This window comes from Mastacembelus armatus, chromosome 12 (genome assembly GCF_900324485.2).
Source record: "Mastacembelus armatus chromosome 12, fMasArm1.2, whole genome shotgun sequence".
NCBI lineage: Eukaryota > Metazoa > Chordata > Actinopteri > Synbranchiformes > Mastacembelidae > Mastacembelus > Mastacembelus armatus.
In genome coordinates, this window is record NC_046644.1 from 20917787 (window position 1) to 20938610 (window position 20824).

Below are 20824 nucleotides of genomic sequence, written 5' to 3' on the forward strand. Positions count from 1 at the left end.
CCTTTCTGTGTGGAGTCTGCATGTTGTACCTGTGTCTGTGTGGGTTTTCTCCTCCCACAGTCCAAACACCTGCAGGTCAGGATTAGGGTCTGAACCCAGGTGGACCCAGGGCCTTTCTGTGTGGAGTCTGCATGTTGTCCCTGTGTCTGTGTGGGTTTTCTCCTCCCACAGTCCAAACACATTCAGGTCAGGATTAGGGTCTGAACCCACGTGGTCCCGGGGCCTTTCTGTGTGGAGTCTGCATGTTGTCCCTGTGTCTGTGTGGGTTTTCACCTCCCACAGTCCAAACACCTGCAGGTCAGGATTAGGGTCTGAACCCACGTGGTCCCGGGGCCTTTCTGTGTGGAGTCTGCATGTTGTCCCTGTGTCTGTGTGGGTTTTCTCCTCCCACAGTCCAAACACATGCAGGTCAGGACTGGGGTCTGAACCCAGGTGGACCCGGGGCCTTTCTGTGTGGAGTCTGCATGTTGTCCCTGTGTCTGTGTGGGTTTTCTCCTCCCACAGTCGAAACACCTGCAGGTCAGGATTAGGGTCTGAACCCAGGTGGACCCGGGGCCTTTCTGTGTGGAGTCTGCATGTTGTCCCTGTGTCTGTGTGGGTTTTCTCCTCCCACAGTCCAAACACATTCAGGTCAGGATTAGGGTCTGAACCCAGGTGGACCCGGGGCCTTTCTGTGTGGAGTCTGCATGTTGTCCCTGTGTCTGTGTGGGTTTTCTCCTCCCACAGTCCAAACACATTCAGGTCAGGATTAGGGTCTGTCACAGCTCGTCTCGGTCTCTGCAGCTTGTTAATTCTCCTAGGACGAGAGTCAGTATTTCCAGAGAAAGGTCAGAGGTGTGATGTGATATTTCTCTGAGCCCTTAGCTCTGTTTGTTGCTGTTAAGAGCAGAGATCGGGTCGTCGACAGGTGGCGGTAGTTCACCTGGACGCGGTTTCAAACCAGAAGAGAAGAAGAAGAAGAAGCACCTACAACAACAGACTGTCCGCCATTTCCTCTTTCAGCTATTCTCAGCCCGATTTTGATCGTTGTTTTTATTATTTCGTCTTTAAAATAAACAGGAAGTCGTTTCACCTGTACAGTTACCTCAGCGCGAGGCACGAGCACGTCACAGCGGCGGTGATGGCGGCCGACCGGCGCGAAGACAAAGGTGAGGCGCGAGCAGGCTGCTTTGTTAGCTGTTAGCATTAGCATGTATGCTATGTGCTCAGTTGGTACGTGGGTCCGTTCGGATGCGAATCAGTAATCAGCTTTGCATCGATAAGTTATGGCCGATCACGTCAGTTATTGATTAGTGAGTGGTTGAGATGTTCGCTAGTAACCGGCTGCATCTCATACGTGTCTTCTCCTTCCTCCATGATGGCGTTCAGCTGCTGTGTGGGGCACCGTATCGTCCAGACCAGACTCTATTCAGAAATGTGATAATTTTGATGCTTCATTCACTCATGGAAATAGAAAATGGGTCAAACTAAACTTTATCTTGTTTTTATTATTATTTATTCTTTTTACTTTATAAGCAGAGATGTTTCTGTTATTTAGACTCATACATATAAAACGAGACGTCATTCACAGGGGATATACAGTCCTAATATAAATGAAAAATAGGATCATACAGAAATCACAGGAACCAAAGTTCTGATCCAGGAGCAGATTCAGTGAGAACTATGTTTCAGATGGAGAACTAAATGTGCTGGAGGATCTTCTGACTGAAGCTCCGGATCAGGATGACGAGCTGTACAACCCTGAGACGGAGAACATCACTGACAAGAAAGGTACTGGCAGATGTACTCATGCAGATAATATCACAGATACTGCAGTTAATGCAGATACTACAGAAACTGTAGTAACAGCCCTTGTTTCTGTCAGGTACAAAGAGAAAGAGTGAGCGCTGTGACAGTCAGGATCTGAAGAGGCCTCGTCCTTCGTCAGGGCACACCCCGTCCAGGTCATCCTCCAATAATAAGAGAGCTCCAGTCCCGCTTCTCGCCTCCTCCTCCTCAAAGAAGCCGCTGTCCAGCCCCCGTGGCCGACATGCCGCCAGCTACCGTCATGAATATTATGAGGAGCGAAAGGGGCGGCGAGGGACCCGAGAAGTGACAAGGAGCCGCGGAGGAGAGGACGCACAGCGTCAAGACTCCCAGAGAGGCCTGGAGGGCTTGACCCAGGTACAAAAACTAGAGATCCGTTCCTATGTCAATATTGGCTGTGGAGTGGACGTATGGTTACGTCATACAATAACATTACAAGCAATTATTCAGTACATGTTGAGGTTTCACATGAAAGAGTACAAGGAGTTCATGCTGACCAACAGACCACCAGGCAGCAGTTGTAAAAAATCTATAGTAGTTCACCCAAAGGATAAATCAAGGGTGGCTAACTCCAGTCATCAAGGGCCAGTGCCCTGCTTGTTTTCACATTTACCAACGCAGTTAGCTGGAAGATGTTAGTATATACAGTACTTTTAGAAGTAGTGGTGTGTGGTTTGTTTTGACCTCATGATGTTACCCTAAGTACAATACCAACAATAGTGATAAAATTGGAAGGAGCTCTTATATTGGAATCTGTATCGGCAGTTGCTGATCAGAATTAGAAAAAATGTGGATCGGCCCATCTCTTACAAAAACAGCACTTTTTCACAACCGAATCATTGTTTGCATTGTGCCAATCATATTCATTTCATATTTGTCTGTAGAAGGTGCGTCGTGATGAGCGGCGGTCAAGCCCCTCACCCCATGAGGAGGACAACCGATCAGAGGAGGAGGCAGCAGCAGAGTATGGCTCGGCATCAGGAAGTTCCTCCCCTGCTGCCTCTCATGTAGAGGATGAAGAAGATGAGGATCAGGAGGAAGAGGAGGAGGATGAGGAGGAAGAGGAAGAAGAGGGCATGGAGGAAGAAGATGAGGAGGAGGAGGAAGGAGAGAAGGAGGAAGAGGAGGATGAGGAAGAGGAGGAGGAGTATGAACGACGTGGTGGCGGTGAGGGGAACGACTATGACACTCGCAGTGAAGCTGGCGACTCACGATCTGCCTCCTCTGTCAGTTTCTCTGATGACGGCGAGTCAGTGCGCTCAGGCTCCGCCTCCGAGGCCTCAGGTATTCATAACAACAAAAAATTTTTATGCCTTGTTAAAAAAATTGTTTAACTCGCATGTAGCTTGACACTAAGGATGGGTGTTTCAAGATAAGATGCTGTGATATTTGACAGTTATTCAAAGATCATGTTTCCCCTTGACGATTTTTCTGGCGGTAACCTTTTGGTTATTAATTTTTAGTTGAAAGTCAAATGAAACAGTATTCATACGATGAATATATTGTACAGAAATATCTGTCAAAAGTACTAAGTACTCCAAATTTGAATTAAGTCAGATCAAAGAATCTTAAAAATAAAGTGCAGTTTGAACTGCTCAGCAATTTGGGGGAACTATATCACTGCACTAAGTCTAGAGTAGGACTCCCTCGTCATATGGGAGTTTGTGTTGTGATGTTAGAGGAGAGTTCCTTCTGTTCAGTGATTCAGCTCATACCTACAAACATGAAGATAGTGCCTTGTTTCCATAAACCTTGGTATATGTATGATAGCCATTAAAATGAATTATTTTCAGGTCACACTCATCCATGTTTTCCACGAGTTCTGGGGTTTGTTCATTTTGTCACCAGTACTGTGAGCAGTGAACTGAGACTCCCAAATGCAAATGATCGTTTCAAGATGAGTGAATATTCAACAGCATTAGATTTTTTTTAAAAAACAAACAAAAAAGTTTCCCACTATGTCTATGCAATTATAGGAGAAACACTGCAGTGGCTCTTTGTTTTTAAAAAAGGATAACAAATTATAGTTGCAGAAAATATAGTTTTAATAAATATTCAAAACTCATCGACTGTCCCCACAACATATTTAATTTCTGTGCTTTTATCCTGAAAGGTTCAGAGAAAAAGCAAGAGAAGTTGTCGTCATCTGTCCGAGCTGTTCGCAAAGGGATGGAGAGTAAGTTTTGATGTTATTAAATTGATTTGTGCTCAGTCAGAGCCCAATTAATTTTAGCGTTTGAGAAGATTTTCTTTTTAACAATGTTAAAACACTTAGGTGTGCTCTAATCAAATGTTTACACATCGGTTTTCTGTGGGAAAAGATGAGATTACGTTGCTTCTTGTGTTGTTTCAGATCCGACCAGTAAGCTGCGCTACATTTTGCGAGATGCTCGATTTTTCCTCATAAAGAGCAACAACCATGAAAATGTCTCCCTGGCTAAAGCTAAGGTAAACTCTTTATATGTTTTTGCTTATCTTAATTGTTGTTGTTGAAAAGAACCCCCGTCTGATGTCATTCTGTTTTAATATTTTTGTCATGTTCAGGGTGTGTGGTCGACGCTGCCGGTGAATGAGAAGAAGCTGAATGCAGCTTTCCGTTCCGCTCGGAGCGTCGTCCTTGTCTTCTCCGTAAGGGAAAGTGGCAAATTCCAAGGTGAAAACATTATCTCATATTATAAAATGCTGCTTGAATATTTCTCTGTTCTTCTTCATTGGTTCTCTATGTATTTTCCTCCATGTATTTTAGACTTTTGGGTGAATTTTGTCTTTCTTCAGGTTTTGCTCGTTTGGCGTCAGAGTCCCATCATGGTGGATCTCCAATCCACTGGGTCCTTCCTGCCGGCATGAACGCCAAAATGCTTGGTGGAGTCTTTAAAATTGACTGGCTCTGCAGGTAAACAACAAAACAAAGGAACAGACATTTGAACAGTAACTAAATCTTTCTGTCTGAGCCTCACTCCACCCACGGCATCGTTTTGAAAAATGCCAACAAAGTGGGCGTGTGGCGGGAAGGGGACAGTGACACAGTCACAGAGCACATATACTACAGAGAGATCTTTACAAGTGGAGGACTTTTTCAGAACCTGTTTGTCATCTGGACAGGTTAGGGAAGACATCTTGGTTCCTTTAGAAATTTATGGGAATCAGAACCTGTTTGAGGCTGACTGAAAGTTCTTCTTCATGGCTTCTTTTTGGTTCCTTCTGTCCTCCTCATGCTACTTCACAAGGTCCCAGACCATCCAAACCCAGGAGGCTTTACAAAATCTTTCACGCGTCCAATCTTTCATGTTCTTTCTGTTGATCAGTCTTTAGTCATCATCATTTGTCCGTGTCCACTCAACCTCAGCCATGTGTTCTGCAGGTTTGGAATCATCTGTTTGGGATATAGTTGTCCTCCACCTGATCCAACTCACAGCACAGCTCTACTTCCGTCTTTACCTGACTACATATCGTTCTTGCACATCTGGTGCTGGGTTCTGTGTTTTGATAAGGTTGGCTACTGATCCTTGTAGGTTTATGGATAGCTCCAGATCTGGCCTTTACTGTGTTATCTGGTATTTCATTGTATATACTACTTCTGTTGGGTGCATGAACGTGGTCCAGACCTGCTCCAGTTTTTCGAGGATGGTTTAACACAGGTTGGTTTTATTTTTTTACAGGAGGGACCTTCCTTTCATTAAGACGGCACACCTGTCCAACCCCTGGAATGAACACAAGCCTGTCAAAATTGGACGCGACGGACAGGTTAGCTTACGTTTTTAATTTGTTTTGATTTGATAATTTCTGTCATTAGCCATATGACACGGGGGCAGTCGTGGCTTAATGGATAGGGGGTCGGACTTGTAACCTGAAAATTGCAGGTTTGAGTCTCAGGTCGGAGGGACGGAGTGAATAGTCAGCACCCTGTCCACCTTCAATACCACGATTGAGTTGAGACCCTTGAGCAAGGCACCGGACCCCCAACTACTCCCCGGGCGCCGCAGCACTGGCTGCCCCCCGCCACTGTCTATGGAATGTAATGGAATTTCCCCATTGTGGGACTAATAAGGGTAATAACTTAAACATTTTAAATATTTCTGATTAAACTCCTTAAATCTCTTTCAGGAGATTCAACCAGACATTGGTGCTCAGCTCTGTGCCCTTTTCCCACTGGATGAAAGCGTGGACATCCATCAGGTGGCTCGCCGTATTCGTCACAAGCGTCGGACACCATCTGAGCCACGGCCCAGAGGCCGACCACCACAGCGCGAACCAGGAAGGTTAGCCAATCACCAAGCTCCTCCTGCTTCCTGTTCTTCTTCTTCTCCTGCTGCGACCACGGTGCCACCTGCTGCCAGACGACAGAGACGGCCGCTGCCTTTAGCCGGTGGCTAGCTATCCCGTGGCTAGCATTGCTGCTATTGTGGTTGTTTGGTTTTTCCAGTCTGGAGTTTTCCACCGGAACGATGCCTCGCTGTGCGTCTTTGGTTGAAATCTTAAACAAGTCAGGCAGGAAAAGAAGTTCTTTGGTGGGGCGATACCCGTTAATGACAAAGTTAAATCCTTAATTTAATTTTGATCTCATTTTTAGTTTATTTTTAAGTTCTTATTTTTATTTAAGTTAACCTACAAGGTGCACATACAATTTTATTACATTAATTTTCTTTGTCAGTATATAATTTATAACAGATTATAATTTTCAGAATATTGATTTGTACTTTTTTAAACGGTTACTAGCTGCTAGCTCAGACTGAATTTTCTCAGTTTTGTTGTTGCTAAATTTCTCCTTTGAAGCTCTTTTTCTTTGCAGGAGTTTCATACTGCAGAAGTTAAAAAACCTAAAGTTTTTAGCTGGACTGTGGCTGACCCTTTCAAAATAAAAGCAGAAGGGAAGAGCGTCACTGGCTGGACTGATGGAGGAGGGGTGGGTGGGGGAGGGGCGAGAGAGATAGCCCTCAAACATGAGAGAGAGAGACTTTCTAGTCTTTGAAAAGGTTTTGCCGGTTGGTCGGGCAGGGAGTGGGTCTTCTGGACTGTACCCAATGAGGGTGTGATGTGTTGTAGGGTTGGGGTGTCTGGACTGTATCCAATAAGAGGGTGTGTTGTAACAGAGGGGGCGGGCTTTCTTCAGATAAGGTAAAATAACAGAAATAGAGGAAAACAAGGACTGTTTAAGAAATAAAATCCTCTTGGACTGAAAAACGTTGACCCCCCCCCCCCCCTCCCTCCACGAAAGGACAGTTAAAACACCCCTCCTCCCTCTCCTCCCCAGCACTTACACTGAGTCAGGACTACATTAACGGGGTGTCTAATGAACTGAGTGTTACAGAGTGGGTGGAGGAGAAGAGGAGGAGGAAACCGACGGAGCGACAGACGAGAAAACAGTTTTGTTGTTTCTGTTTAAGGACTGTTGCTGGTTTGGAGGGGGCAGGGCTGGGATGAGAGGGAGGGGGTTGTGTACTGATTGGCAGGACTGCACCATCATCATCATCATCACCACCACCACCACCCTCTCCACCCTTTCAAAATAAGAGGGTTTATTTAAAAAAGCCTAAAACATGGACTGATGAGGAGAAAAACTGATTTTAAAATCAAAAGTGTTGTTGACACAATCAAACAGCCCCTTCCACACATACAACAGAAGCGGTATGTTGTTCTTTCAGAGGCTTCTTTTTTATTTTTATGTTGTGTGTGTGTGTGTGTGTGTGTGTGTGTGTGTGAGAGAGAGAGAACCTAAATTTGTCTAAATGTTAGTTTTGGCCATCAAACAGGGAAACACTGATTTACACTAGGACATTTAGGAAATTTACACTTGGTAAATAAATTGGGGTTAGGGTTTGACCACATACGAAAAAACTCAACAAAAACAAAAAGTTTAAATTGGGGGGAGGGGGGACAGCATAGTACTGCATTTTGTCTAAAACTGAGTGTACAGTTAACATGTGGTGAAACACCTGCAGAAAGGTCTCACCTGGATGAATCCTTTGTTTTTGTTTTTTTTTTCTTTTTTGGGTAAAAAAAAAAAGTACCTGAGTGTACTAATAAGTGTGAGTGAATGTGTTTTTGTGTACATGTGCCTGTCTTACTTGTGAACTTGTTCACGTAGGCGTCGACCTGAAGAGTACGACCTCCACGGCAGGAAGCGACCACGAGCTGATGGTCCACCTGACTTCAACCAGCGAGCAGGTGGTTACCTTGCAAACTGAACCTATGGTTCATTAATATTCACATGCTGGAGTGGCTTTAATTTTAAGTTGCAAAACTTAACTATATATACAAACCTGTTCATTAATAATCTACAACCCTGACCTGGAGTGAGTTGGGGGATTTTTTTAGCAAGTTTCTGGTTTGTATTCATTTGTTTTAGAAAAGTCATTTTGAAATATATTGAATCATCAATTTTTGCTTTATTAGTTTTTTAAAATCTTGATTTCATGGTTTGTTACATCCTCTTGTAGCATCTGATATTTATTTTTAAAATGTTTTTACTCTGATCATTAGTTTTTGTGTTATTTTGTCTTTTCATTTTTGTGCAAACTGTGGATTCTTTTTTTTCTGAACTGCCTGCTGCTGAGTTGACAGATCACTATTTTCAGAAGTCAAATTTACTGAAGAATTAATTTTTATTTTTAGGGTTCATCCAAGACCTTCGTAATCAGCCAGTGGACAGGTGAGACGCACCTCATCATTCACACAACATAGGCGGTGTTCATCAGTAAAATGTGACAGACAAACTGTTTTTTAATCTAAAATGAATGAGCCTGAACATTTTCAGGTTAACGAGTACAATGTGTTACAATACATTATTTTTAAAAGACAAATCAAGTTTAAACACCTTTGAAACTAAGTCAGCAAAATGTTTTAAACTAAAAAAAATCTGTTGTCAATAATTCAAACAATTCAGTTTCATTTGAATTTTTTTTCTTTTCAGGCGATTCTCTAACGTGAGACGAGATGTTTTTCTCAACGGGGTGAGTCACAAACATAGTAGCTAAGCTACATTTTATATCATTAGCTTGTTAGCTGCCTGACATTTCATCTCATTAGCATGTTATCTGAACAACATTTAGCATGTTAGCTAGGCAAACTTGTATCTGATTAGATTTAGGGAGTTTGTCCTTGTCCTTGAGTTTGTACCTTGAGATGATTTATTATTGTGCATTGGTGCCATACAAATAAAACTTGATTGAACTAAATTAGCATGTTATCTGCAGCTGAGCCCGTGTTTAGTCTTTTAGTCACAGAATTAGCTTCACTGTCAGGTCTTACCTGTGCCATGTATATGCTTGTTTAACTCTTCGTTTACTTGTTTTAGTCTTACAATGACTACATGAGGGACTACCACCATAGTGTGGGTCCTCCTGCTCCCTGGCAGACCCTGGTAAGAGTCCTATGAGCTCAGTTTACTGACAAATCAGGTTATTGACAGCAGTCTCAACCAATGATGTCATGTATGTGTCGTCAGGCACCGTACCCTGGCGTGGAGCAGCCGCCACCCCACCACCCACCCTATTACCATCACAGCCACCCTCCACCCCCTCCTCACCAGGCCTACCACCACCACCACCACCACCCGCCTCTGCCACCACATGAGGCTCCGCCCCCTCGCTTCAGAGACAAACAGAGAGCGCCACAACACCGGGCCTTCGCTTCCAGCCCGGTGAGTTCTGCTGTTTCTACCATCACTGCACTGTATTTGTACAGCGAGGCGAAGAACTTTTTCACGGGACTTCATTTATATGGTTTTAATTAATTTGCTGCTGCTGCCATAAGATTGGATCTTACTGATAAGTCATTTTTTCTGTATTTCTTTTTCCCATGAATGCAGCATGACTATGACATGCGTGTGGATGACTTCCTGCGACGGACGCAGGCAGTGGTAAGCAGTCGGCGTGAACGTGAGCGGCAGCGTGAACGTGAGCGTGGTGGACCCCGCCGCGAGAGAGAGCGAGAGCGAGCGAGGGACAGAGACAGAGAGAGGGAGAGGGACAAGGAGAGGGGGCGGTACCGCAGGTGATTAAGTCACATCATGTCAGCCTGCAGAGGCTTTTATTTTGACAGTCAGCAGGGGTTCTAGCTAGTTTCCTTGTTTAGTTGAAAATTATGAATGAACAAATGAAAAACAACACATACATCAGTTTTTATGTGAATACAATTGAAAAAACTGTAAGTCTGTCGTTAAGTTTGGTTCATATGCTTATTTTGAAGTGAATACATCTACAGGAACATGCCTGTCAAACACCTTAACATGTTTCTTTTGCAAATGTTAAAAAATATGTGAAAAGAAAAAAAATATTTTCTGTAAATCAATTTTTTCAGTGTAATTTATCCTCAGCTTACAGGCTGCATTTGCCAGATTCCCCTTGTTCTTTTCCTATAATCCTCCTTTTCAGAAAACCTTTTTTATACTGTTCAGTATTTTAGTGCAAAGGTTTTCAAAATGAGATTGAGCCTCCCTGAGATGTCGTTAGACAAAACAATATTTAGTTTTATTTTCCGAAACCATTAAATCAATCATTGCCTCTATTGTGAAAGGTTTAGAATTGTTTCCTGTAAAACCCTCTTAACGTAAGTAAAAGCAAAAAACTTCCTTTAAAACCAATGAAGAGTTTTAATTTAAACTCAATTCCTCATGACACTTAGTTTTTGTCAAGTTTTATTCTTTTTTTATTTTTGAGTGTTGACTCATCTTGTCTCTGTTGATTTATTTATTTTTATTTTTTACTTTATTTCACATTGTAGTTCCTGAGTAACAATTGCGCTTTGAAAAATAAAAACACCAGTATAGATAAGAATCTGTTCAAGCTTGTTTTTTTTTTTGTTTTTTTTTTTAAGTTTTTGCTTTTTAGCTGCCAGGGATGAAACATCAGCTGTTTTTGTTTCACATTTTTTAGAAATTGGTTGTGACCAAATGTCCAGGTGACCAGTTCAGTTAGCTGACCTGTGCTCAGTCTCAGTGTTACAATAACTTTTGAAGGTGAAGACTGAACTTACTTCCTGTTTCAGTGGTGAGGCAGAGCTTGTCTGGTTTTATACAAAATAAAAGCTTGAAATCTGAAATCGTTTTTTTTTTTTTTTATATTGATATTTGAACTGAAAGGGAATATTTCTAGATGCTTAGAAGAAAATCCATCCATTATCTATACCCGCTTATTTCTAATTAGGGTCTTGGGGATCTGCTGGAGCCTACTCAGAAGGAAATTGGTTTTGTTAATCTCTAGTGTGATGAAAACAAAAAATCACAGCTTACTGTCAAATTGCAGACAAAACTTCATATTTTTTGAATTGATAATTTCACTTTAGAAAACTTACCTGAAATGGGACAACTGCTGTTTACAAAGTTAATGTCACTGTTTCACGTTTTTATTTAATCAGATTGCTGCAGTTGAAGCAAACACAAACTGCTGTGTAGAGAATTTAGTGTTCTTTTTTTTTAAATAAGCTGGTATCATTTTCTACTGTAAATAACCAGGAAACAGTTTGTAATGACTTGTATAAAGTTTAGAAATGATAAAGTGATGTGATAATTGTACAGTAATTTCAATGCACAAAGCAAACGTGGAAGATTTTTATTTCTACAAAACCCTTCAGTCATTCTTTTCTCTTCCTCCTCGACGCCTGCAGCGTTGCAGGAAGCAGCGGACGCCTGCCCAGCAGAGGGCGGTAGTGGTCGCCGTGACTAGCAGCAGGAAGGCTGCAGTGTCCACACTGTGATACTGGAACCAGTTCAGGTGATGTGATGCCAGCCGCAGGTGTTGTGCTCCACTGTGACGCATCACAAACTCCACCCAGAAGACGGCGGTGTTCAACGGAGTCATCGGCTGGTCGCGGTGCAGCGCCGACAGATGTTTCATGTTGGACCTGTAGCTGAGCATTTTGTGGTCAAATGTTAGTATGTTTTTATTGTGAAGGAGATGAAAAACTTTAAACAAATTTGAGAGAACGGAATAGTTCTTTGATTCCTCACAAGGTCAAAGTTTTTGAAGAGAAGGGAAAGAAAAATTACGTATTTATGTACAAAAAAATAAAAAACATGAACATAAACAGGAAAAATATTTCATACATCCACATAACCAGAAGAAAGTCCGATAAAAGTGCAAGAAAAAACAATTTTAGGAAAACTAAACAATTCAATGGGTACAAGACCTAAGGTGCTAGACCAGCCAAAGATCTGCAGAAATAAATGTCGCATTCTGAATTTTTCTTACCTGTTTTTATATAAACAACATTTAAAAGGGCCCAGTGTTTGACAGATTAATACATGTAATGATATACAGAATTTAAACTGTCTGAAGATAAACGCCAGCTACCTGTTCTCACCTGGGTTGGTTGATGACGGTGTGCAGGGCCTCCGTCATCTCATCAGCTGTCAAACGGTTGAAATCTATGACGATGGAGGCGGTGCGGCGGGTCAGATGTGCAAGATTATAATGCTGGTCGCCAAACAGCGGGACTCCGACAACTGGCACACCGTGATACACTGCTTCATACAAGCCATTTGTGCCGCCGTGAGTCACAAATGCTCTGGTCTTTGGGTGACCTGAAAGGGAGGAAACACATGGCTTGTATTGTGAAAGGATGCTACATTGTTGGAGCAGTGATTGATGTTAGGTAATATTTAGGATTTTGTAATATTTCTGCTAATGTTCACTCTGTATGGTAAAGACAGCAAAGAGCACCAACTCGCTGATTGTTCACTCAGTCTATCAGGGAAAAGGTGGGGACCTTGTGGAATTTTTATTTTGAAATGCTATGATTTCATAGGATTTAGAAAAACAGACAAATTTCATCAAATCAGAAGTTTTTACCCAGCAGATCGTTCTGAGGAATCCAGTCATAAATTTTTATGTTCGCTGCCAAACCTTTGGGAGTTTCTCCGCTGTATCTCCAAATGACCTGTAAAAAAGTGGAACAATGACAAACAAAACCACGAACTGAGCACACATCTCTTTGTGGCTGGTGAATCCAACCTTCTGCGGGATTCGCCCGAGGGCCATGGCAATGACATCAGCACGCTCTGACGTCAGGTTGGTTACCATGGACCCAAAGGAAACCACCACCACTCCAGCATCCCCCGAACTCTGCACATACACCTCCATGTCCTCTGGCAGCTTCTTGGCTGGTTTGCAGTGCAGACCACCTACATATTTAAAGTTGGGTGGAGTCGGTCGTGGCGTGTCAAGATCCCAGAAAGTCCTGATGAGCCAGATGTCAGCATTTCCCAGAGTTCCACACACACTGCTGGGAGTACCTGCCCACACAGGAAACAGCACCATGAGGCTTTTATTCTGTATATACCACTTCCTCTTACCTAAAACACGTGTCTCTTCTAAGTCTCTGTACAAGACCGGAGATGCAAAGTGTTTACTGATTATTAACAGATCACCCTTCTCCGCTGACCTTTGACCTCACTGTAGTACCTATCCATTGTCAGCCTCCAGAACAGTTCGGTCATTGCTGAGGTTCCAACGTACGTCACCGTGTTCATCAGTCTCTCCACAACCGTCATCCGGTCACTGTACGGCAGCGGAGTCACCGGCACGTATGACGGCGGCGCTGGGGCGTGGCCACAATGTCGTTCAAAGACGCCGCCAAACGAGAAGCGCAGAGACAGGATGAGTGGCAGGCCCAGCAGGTCGGCCACCAGGTCGCCACACATCACCATCGGGTCGAGCAGGACGACGTCAAACGCAGCGTCTCGCAGAGTCGCCATGAGCTGCTCGTTCTTCAGCATGGAGTCACACTGTTGCACCATCAGGTCGGTCATGCGCCACATCCAGTCACGCACCTTGAAAAACCTCTGGAGCGGAGACGAAACATGAAAGTCATACATGAAGAAGCGAATAACCTCCTGAGTGGTGCCGTGGAGCTCGGATCTGCTGAACGGGACCTGAAGAAGAAAACAAACTATAATCATTAAAACCCCACTGAAACTTATTAAAAGCCATTCGAACTTCTTAAAGGGCTATTTAAACTAATGAAACATTAAAAACCCACTCAGCATTGAAAAGCAACCGACTATTATGCTTACAGGAAGTCACCTTGAAAACCAGAAAATTGAACTTGGCGGCATCGCGACTGCTGTAGTTGACAGATGGCGATGCGTCCGGAATCAAAACGGTGACCGAGTGGTTCCTCCTTACGAGCTCCTCCATGATGTTTCGCATGTTCAACCAATGGCTGTACTCGCCTGGAAACACCAGCACACGTCCTCCGTCCACCGGACTGAAGGGCAGGACGAGGAATAGGAGAAGGGCAGGAAGAGGCAGGAAAACGTGCACCATGACTCGAAAACAGAAATGACCCAGTGATGGACAAAGATTTTTCTGTGTGAAGCTAAATAAGACCATCTGTGCTGAGACCACATAAAACTGCAGTGATCACATTGATGTAACTGCAGCTGCATGTCCAAAGTCCAAACTGACCAGAGGTCAGTCCCAGATAAGAGCTGCACTTTCATTGGACAGCTCATATTTCCGTTTTTTATCAGATGAAAGATGGAAGGACCAATACATGAAAGTATTTCTCATCACTTATTTTGTTTGTTTACTTTTGGGGCAGCATGATGGATCAGTGGTTAGCACTGCTGCCTCACAGCAAGAAGGTTCCTGGTTTGAAACCCATCAGGGGCCTTTCTGTGTGGAGGTTGCATGTTCTCCCTGTGCTTGTGTGGGTTTTCTCCAGGTACTCTGGTTTCCTCCCACAGTCCAAAAACATGTATGTCAGGTTGATTGGTGACTCTAAATTGCCCATAGGAGTGAGTGTGAGTGTGTGAGGTTGTTGGTCTCTATGTGGCCCTGTGATGGACTGGGGACCTGTCCAGGGTGGACCCCTGCCTTTCACCCAGAGAGAGCTGGGATAGGCTCCAGCAGATCCCTGGGACCAAATGTCATGTTAATGGTTAGGAATAAGGGGGGTGAGATGGGTGGATGTTTACTTTGTAAAATGCTACCGTTGTGATTAAAAAAAAGTCTCACTCCATTTTTATCGTGGTTTTATTTTGACATCTCCGCCGGAAGTTTCGTTGTCCGTTAACTTGACGCCGGTCCAGTGTGATGACAGTCACCGATTCCTCTGGAAATACCGGCCCGATTCGGCATCTTTCTGCCAGTAAAACGCCTAAAATGAGAGATCAGAGGATTTAACGAAGATTAACGGACTCGCGGGGCTTGGGAAGGTAAAAATATCCCCTAATGTCCCGTTTTCGTCCGGTTTAACTTCTTCCCACAGCTAACGGCGGCTAGCTGCTGCTAGCTCGATCTGCTCATGTTATTCACACCAACGTTAAATCGCATTTTGTCCGCACCGTCTCCCGTTCCCTCCGTGTGACGTCACGTAAACCCACGTTTACTTCATAGAACATCAGAATCAGACAATCAGCCGATTATTGGTGAAGGTGCACGAGAACGGTTCTGTTTACAGTAGAAGTAGATGAAATCTCGCGAGAGGAAGTGAGAGCAGCTGCAGCTTCTGTTGGTTGATGTAATCTGTCGCAATGATGTAAGGGATGTTTCCGAAAGCATCGTAACCATAGCAACGGATACGTTTAAATATTCAGCTGTAATCTAATAACGACAAAGTGCCTCAGCAATGAAACTGATAAAATATCAGTTTATTTACAGATTTCTCGTTGTAATCATTTGTAACACTTCTCCTGTCAGTCAGGAAGCCAGTGATCCTGTGAGGCAGACAATGTGAGCTGGAATGAGCTTCTGGTGGAGGATTTTAGGGACGATGGTGTTGAACACTGAGTTGCAGTCCACAAACAGGATCCTTGCACCCATTCACATGAGTGAGAGGTGTGAAGGGATGGTTTTCAAACCTGTAGTAGAAGCTGTTCAGGTCATCTGCCAGTCTAAGGTTTTCCTCAGGGTGGGTGTCTCCTGTAGTTGGTAATGTGCTGCAGGCCTCTCCAAATGGGCACAGAGTTTCTGGCTGAGAATCTGAAATATCATTTTACTGTTGTTTCATTGACACCACAGCGTTTCAGTCGGACCGGAATCATCAAAACCGTCAGAATCAGCCCTGAAAAATCTTGTTTTTGTTTATTGTTTCCAGGACTCAAGTTTTTTTTTATTTCTTGATTATTGTTTTTATGTATTTTGCATCTTCTTCTTTTCCTTTCAGCTGCTCCCTTCAGGGGTCGCCACAGCGAATCATCCGCCTCCATTCAACCCTATTTTATTTATTTTGCATCAGAAGATGATTAATTCCCCTTTCTCTCTGCCAGTCATCGCCATGCTCTCTCGACCACTGAATGAGAGTGATGACAGGCGGCGGGACCTGGTAGAAGTTACTCTGACCCCTGCACTTCCATTGGGTGATGATGATGATGGTGAGGAGGAGGAGATACGAACAGGTACATGTTAGTTTCTCTCATCAGCTTGTTCTGTTTTTATTTTATGTGCTATGTTTTATTTGACTTACAGTTCTGTCTTAAATGGACGTCACATTTCAGCTGTGAGACCTTGTGTTTACATGTGGAGTTACAGAGGCAGAGTCCTGACTGCTGTTTCTTGTCCTCTAGGGGTTTTCTGTCCTCCTGCACCGCCTTCAAGCTCCTCCTCTCCTCCTCCTTATCCCATGTCCCTCTTTTCCTCTCCTCCATCTTCTCTTTGTCCTTCCTCCACTCCTGCTGTCTCTTTCACTCCTTGTCCTGATCTGATCTCTGACCAAGTTTCTCCTCTTTCCTCCTTTTTACCTACTACCCCTCCAGCCCTTCTTCTTCTACCTGATGCTCCTCCTCCTGTCTCTTCCTCTACTTTGATTTCAGTTTCTCATTTTGTTTCTCCTCCTCCTGTAGCCCCTTTTCATCTTTCTTCTCCTCCTTCCTCTTTTTCTTCTTCTGCTCCTCCCTCCTCCATTCTTCATGTTTCATCTTCCTCATGTCCTCTTCTCCCTCCAACGCTCCATCCTTCATCTCCCGCTCTCTTTCACCATCAGTCTTCTTCATTTTTTTCCCCTCCACCTTTAGCCTTTTTTACTCCTACTTCTCAAACTTCTGCCATGTGCCCCCCCCTCTCTTCCTCCTCTCTTCATGCCCTTCCTGTTCCTCCTCCTAGTTCCTCCTGCTGCACCTGCTCCTCCCTCCTGCCTCGCCTCCTCTCAGCTCACCGGTTGGAAGTGCGGCGTCTCCTGCGGGGAGCTTTGGCTTCGCTTGATCGACGTCTAGATTCTCTGCAAAGTAGGAGCATGAGGAAAAGGAGGAGGAAGAAGAGGAGGAGCAGACAGAGAGGAGAGAGGGGAGGAGCAGCCTGTTCTCCTGGTGAGGGTGTCCTTCTCCTCAGACAAGAGATTATTTTTTCTACAAGTCGTTTTCTCAATGAAGCATCAAAAATTATTAAAAACTGACCCCATTATCTGTGTAATATTTAAAATGTAGGCTTTTCACCTGTATGATGCTGACACGACAAGTGTTGTACTTTTTGCTGCATTCTGCTTACTTGGCAGCTATAGTCACTGCTTTCTCTTTTCATAGACATTCTGTCAAACACTGCAGGATTTAGTTTTTACACATTTGATTCACATGTATTTTTTTGTGTTTTCTTCTGTGTTCTTTCTTCTGTTTTCTTCTTTAGGTTCAGATGCCTGCACCTCCTCCTCCTGTAGTCCCACCCCCATCTCACCTGTTACCTCCTCCTCTTCATCAACCTCATCATCAGACAGTGAGGACTCATCCACAGCTCCTTTCTCCTCTCATTTCAGCCATTCAGGACAGAGAAGAAGGAGCAGAGGAGACAGGGGGCAGGTGAGGGGGAGGAAGAGGAGAAAGAAGAACCACAGAGGAGGAGATTTAATTTTAAACAGAGAAGAAGGTGAAGGAGAGGAGGATTCTGGGAGGTTTGTGGGACAGGTGGCAATCTCATTCAGAGGAGCAGAGGAGGCACTGCTCGCCCTGCACAATTATAACCAGAGGAAACACAGCAGAAGAGAGGAGGGAGGAACCGGCCAGTCGCAGAATCCTGTTGTTATCAGGCAGAGTGGTTACAGAGCTCGGACACTTCTCTGCAGGTGAGAGAGGACAAGAGACACAGAGAAACAGAAAACATTCAAAACTGTGAAATGCAGAATGTGAACTTTTCAAATTACACGTATTTATTTTTTGTTCTTTATTTTAAAAAAATGTGGCAAAAATGTTCATATTCAAAGTCTTTCTACTTTTCTTCTCCCAGCATCTCCAGATCCCCTTCCCAGCATGCTTTGCAGCGCCTCCAGCAGGCAGCTCAGAGTGGTTATATCAGCAGCCAATCAGAAGCCTTCAGTGTGTCTTCCAACAAATGTTTTTTCTCTAACTTCATCCGTCCTATTTCTTTCTCCTCCAATCACCATGCGTTTCTCCTCTGGCTCTGCCCCTTCCCCCCTTCCTGCTTTAGCCCCGCCCTGCGGCTCTCTGCAGTTGCCGTGGCTACTTTGTCAGAACTGGTTGGGGGCGGCAGATGTGAAAATCCTCTGAGGCCCCTGAAGGACTGGACGGCTCCGCCCAGTCTGAGCAGCGACCACTGGTTGGTCGTATTTAAATTACTCATTAATATCCATTAGTACTTATTGTTTACCAGCTGTAATGTTTGTATCTTAAATATTTTACTTTTAACAAAGTTTTTATGTGTTAAAGAGATGTTTGAGTATGTTTTTGGTTTTTTTAGTTTTTAATTTTAAAAAAAAAATTTTTAGATTTACATTTGTTCCTGGATCTTGTATTATCAAACTATTGTAAATATAGGTTTTAAATTTTATGAATCTCTATTTCTTAAATTTTAGTTGAATGTCAGATTTGTTAGCTATTATGATTTATTTCACTTGAATTGTGAACATAAAGTTTGCATTGATTTTTGTCTTCACAGTTACGTGCAAGCACAAACACCCAGGTAATAAATAAAAATGCTATAGTCATTGCTTAACTTTTCATTTATTCTAAATGTTGATGGTGCTTGTAGTAGTAAAATATAAAATAAAATTTAGAATTTTGTGAATTTGCAATGTACGTTTGATTTTGTTGAAAAATACTTTTAATTTTGAGTGTTTTGGACCTAAAAATCTTAAATGATAAAAATATACATATATTACTGTTTGCTTTGCAGCCTGACTTTTTCCACATGGCGACAGCAGAAGCAGTTGGCCAATCACTGTGCTCAGAACCTCCACCTACTCTGGCGATGCCCCATGCCCCTCCAGCCAAGTTCAGCCAGTGGACTGACTGATCTGTTCCCTGCCAGACAATCAATAGCTGGCTCCACGTTTCTCAACACAACTGCAGAGGTGGTGTTTGCTTTTTTTCTAAATATTTGGTGTTTTTTTTTTTTGTTTTTTTTTATCACAAATTTAGATTTTGCCTGCTGGTTTTTGTCTTTATATATTAAAATATTTTAAGATATTTCTCTTTTTATTTCTCTTTCTTCTCAGCGTAATAAACGTGTCTCTCAGATTCGAATCCGGCGGGCGTCACCAAAGGAAACACCACTCACCCCAATGGGACTGCCAAAGGTCAAAAGGTCGGAAGTGGAAAGAGAAGACAATTTTTAAAAAGTGAAAAAAATCCTTAAAATTGAATTCTAAAAGGCATATTCATTTTTTTCAGGTTAAAAAAAAAAGAATTCAGTTTGGAGGAGATTTACACCAACAAGAACTACAAATCCCCCACCACCAACAGGTATAAACTACAAATCCATCGCACCAACAGTTAAAATTACATCATTGAATTCCAACATCTTGTGTGCCACGTCTTCCCTTGCTCTCCTTTCTACACTTCATGTCATCTCTCTACAGTCCTGTAAATAAAGGCAAAAAAAAATCCCCCTCAAAAATTACAACTCCACTATGAAAAGGATTGACAAAATGTGTGTGAAGTGCCTATGCATCTCCTCGCATGCCCTGCTGTTGTCTCGCAGGAGTCTGGAGACGATCTTTGAAGAGCCAAAGGAGAAGGACGGCATGCTGCTCCTGATTAGCCATCAGAGGAGGCGTAGGCTCCTCCTCTTCCCTGACTTTACTCAGCCAAGGAAGCGGAAAAGACCACAGGGTACACTGGGAAATGTAGTTCACTGTTCATCCATTCATTGGTTCTGTTTTCTTTACCCTTAGTGAGGACCTTTAGGTATTATTTGAGCGCATTAATAGATGTTTTTTGTTTGTTTGTTTTTTTGCATCAAGACATCACATAAATAAGAATTTGTTAAAGAACAACCATCAAAAACTATATATTTTTATTCATTTATCTATTTTTAGGGACAGGACTTCCTGTCGCCATACTGCCCAGGAAGCGGGCAGTGGCCCGTCGACATTGCCATGGCAATGGTTCTGGTGATGATGACGCAAACCTGGACATGATGCTGGTGGAGCGACTGAGTGCGCTCGAAGACTTCCTTACAGAACAGGGCCTTGACATATGAGCTGTGACATCACTTCCTGTCAGTGCTCCATAGGCCAATCATGAGCTGCTAGCATGTGTGTTAATTGCCACTGTAATGGCATCAGCAACATGATGTAGCAGGTTTTACTGACTGCAGTTTGAGGTTTGAGGTTTTGTTTTTAAATGTTTACAGTGTAGGCTGTTTAAAATGTGAATTTGCTTAAATATTTCATATTTTTATTTTTTATAATGTGGATGAAAACAGATGACCTGTCAGGAGGCCATACTCTCATCTGCAGGTCACAGGGTTTTTGTTCTTTAGTATAATATAAAATGTATTTTAATGTAAACATATAACAAATAATGTGACTTCACTGTAGTAATTTAGTACTCACACAATACTGTGTAGTACTGTCAAAGTATTCTGCAGTAATAAACATTTCTAAAGTGATATATTTCTGCTGAAAATGTTTATTTTTGAAACAAATAAAGTTGTTTTTGCTGACTGATGTTTGTGACTATTTTTCATCATAGAGATGCTTAGTTTTTACTGAGTTTAGAGCATGTGTGTGACAGCATTTATTTAAAAATCGTGTATGAACTGTGTTGTGTTTTCAGATGGAAAGAAGAAATCATATGCGATTACTACAGTGACTCCACAACATGAAAGAATTTTATAGTTACATGTGGGGA

General features: G+C 43.0%; 3 protein-coding genes across 7 annotated transcripts; 2 read left to right on the forward strand and 1 right to left on the reverse strand.

Annotated features, from left to right (window-relative positions):
- The first annotated feature begins 734 nt into the window (after positions 1-734).
- On the forward strand, positions 735-11829 carry ythdc1 (YTH N6-methyladenosine RNA binding protein C1). Of its 2 annotated transcripts, XM_026298234.1 has the most exons (17): positions 735-1148; positions 1672-1770; positions 1865-2163; positions 2691-3090; positions 3920-3982; positions 4160-4254; positions 4351-4459; positions 4582-4699; positions 5466-5550; positions 5911-6065; positions 7892-7971; positions 8419-8455; positions 8717-8756; positions 9101-9166; positions 9251-9445; positions 9614-9798; positions 11410-11829. In XM_026298234.1, the coding sequence occupies exons 1-17, from the start codon at positions 1121-1123 to the stop codon at positions 11450-11452; spliced, it is 2097 nt and encodes a 698-aa protein (XP_026154019.1). In that variant the 5' UTR covers positions 735-1120; the 3' UTR covers positions 11453-11829. The 2 variants fall into 2 exon arrangements, with proteins under 2 accessions (XP_026154019.1, XP_026154020.1); XM_026298235.2 differs by lacking the exon at positions 11410-11829 and having other exon boundaries at positions 738-1148; positions 9614-10577.
- LOC113125001 (UDP-glucuronosyltransferase 2A1-like) lies at positions 11339-14215 on the reverse strand. Of its 2 annotated transcripts, none has more exons than XM_026298236.2 (6): positions 13827-14215; positions 13186-13675; positions 12756-13036; positions 12594-12681; positions 12106-12325; positions 11339-11652 (listed from the first exon to the last, which is right to left on the reverse strand). In XM_026298236.2, exons 1-6 carry the CDS (start codon positions 14133-14135, stop codon positions 11373-11375), a joined length of 1668 nt encoding a protein of 555 aa, XP_026154021.1. In that variant the 5' UTR covers positions 14136-14215; the 3' UTR covers positions 11339-11372. The 2 variants fall into 2 exon arrangements, with proteins under 2 accessions (XP_026154021.1, XP_026154023.1); XM_026298238.2 differs by having other exon boundaries at positions 13817-14214.
- Positions 14216-14817: 602 nt separating this feature from the next.
- LOC113124998 (uncharacterized) lies at positions 14818-20640 on the forward strand. Of its 3 annotated transcripts, none has more exons than XM_026298231.2 (11): positions 14818-14962; positions 15913-16144; positions 16313-17050; positions 17364-17796; positions 17958-18287; positions 18627-18650; positions 18864-19041; positions 19186-19274; positions 19361-19432; positions 19671-19801; positions 20008-20640. In XM_026298231.2, exons 2-11 carry the CDS (start codon positions 15988-15990, stop codon positions 20169-20171), a joined length of 2316 nt encoding a protein of 771 aa, XP_026154016.1. In that variant the 5' UTR covers positions 14818-14962; positions 15913-15987; the 3' UTR covers positions 20172-20640. The 3 variants fall into 3 exon arrangements, with proteins under 3 accessions (XP_026154016.1, XP_026154018.1, XP_026154017.1); XM_026298233.2 differs by having other exon boundaries at positions 18159-18287; XM_026298232.2 differs by having other exon boundaries at positions 16016-16144.
- Positions 20641-20824: the final 184 nt, after the last annotated feature.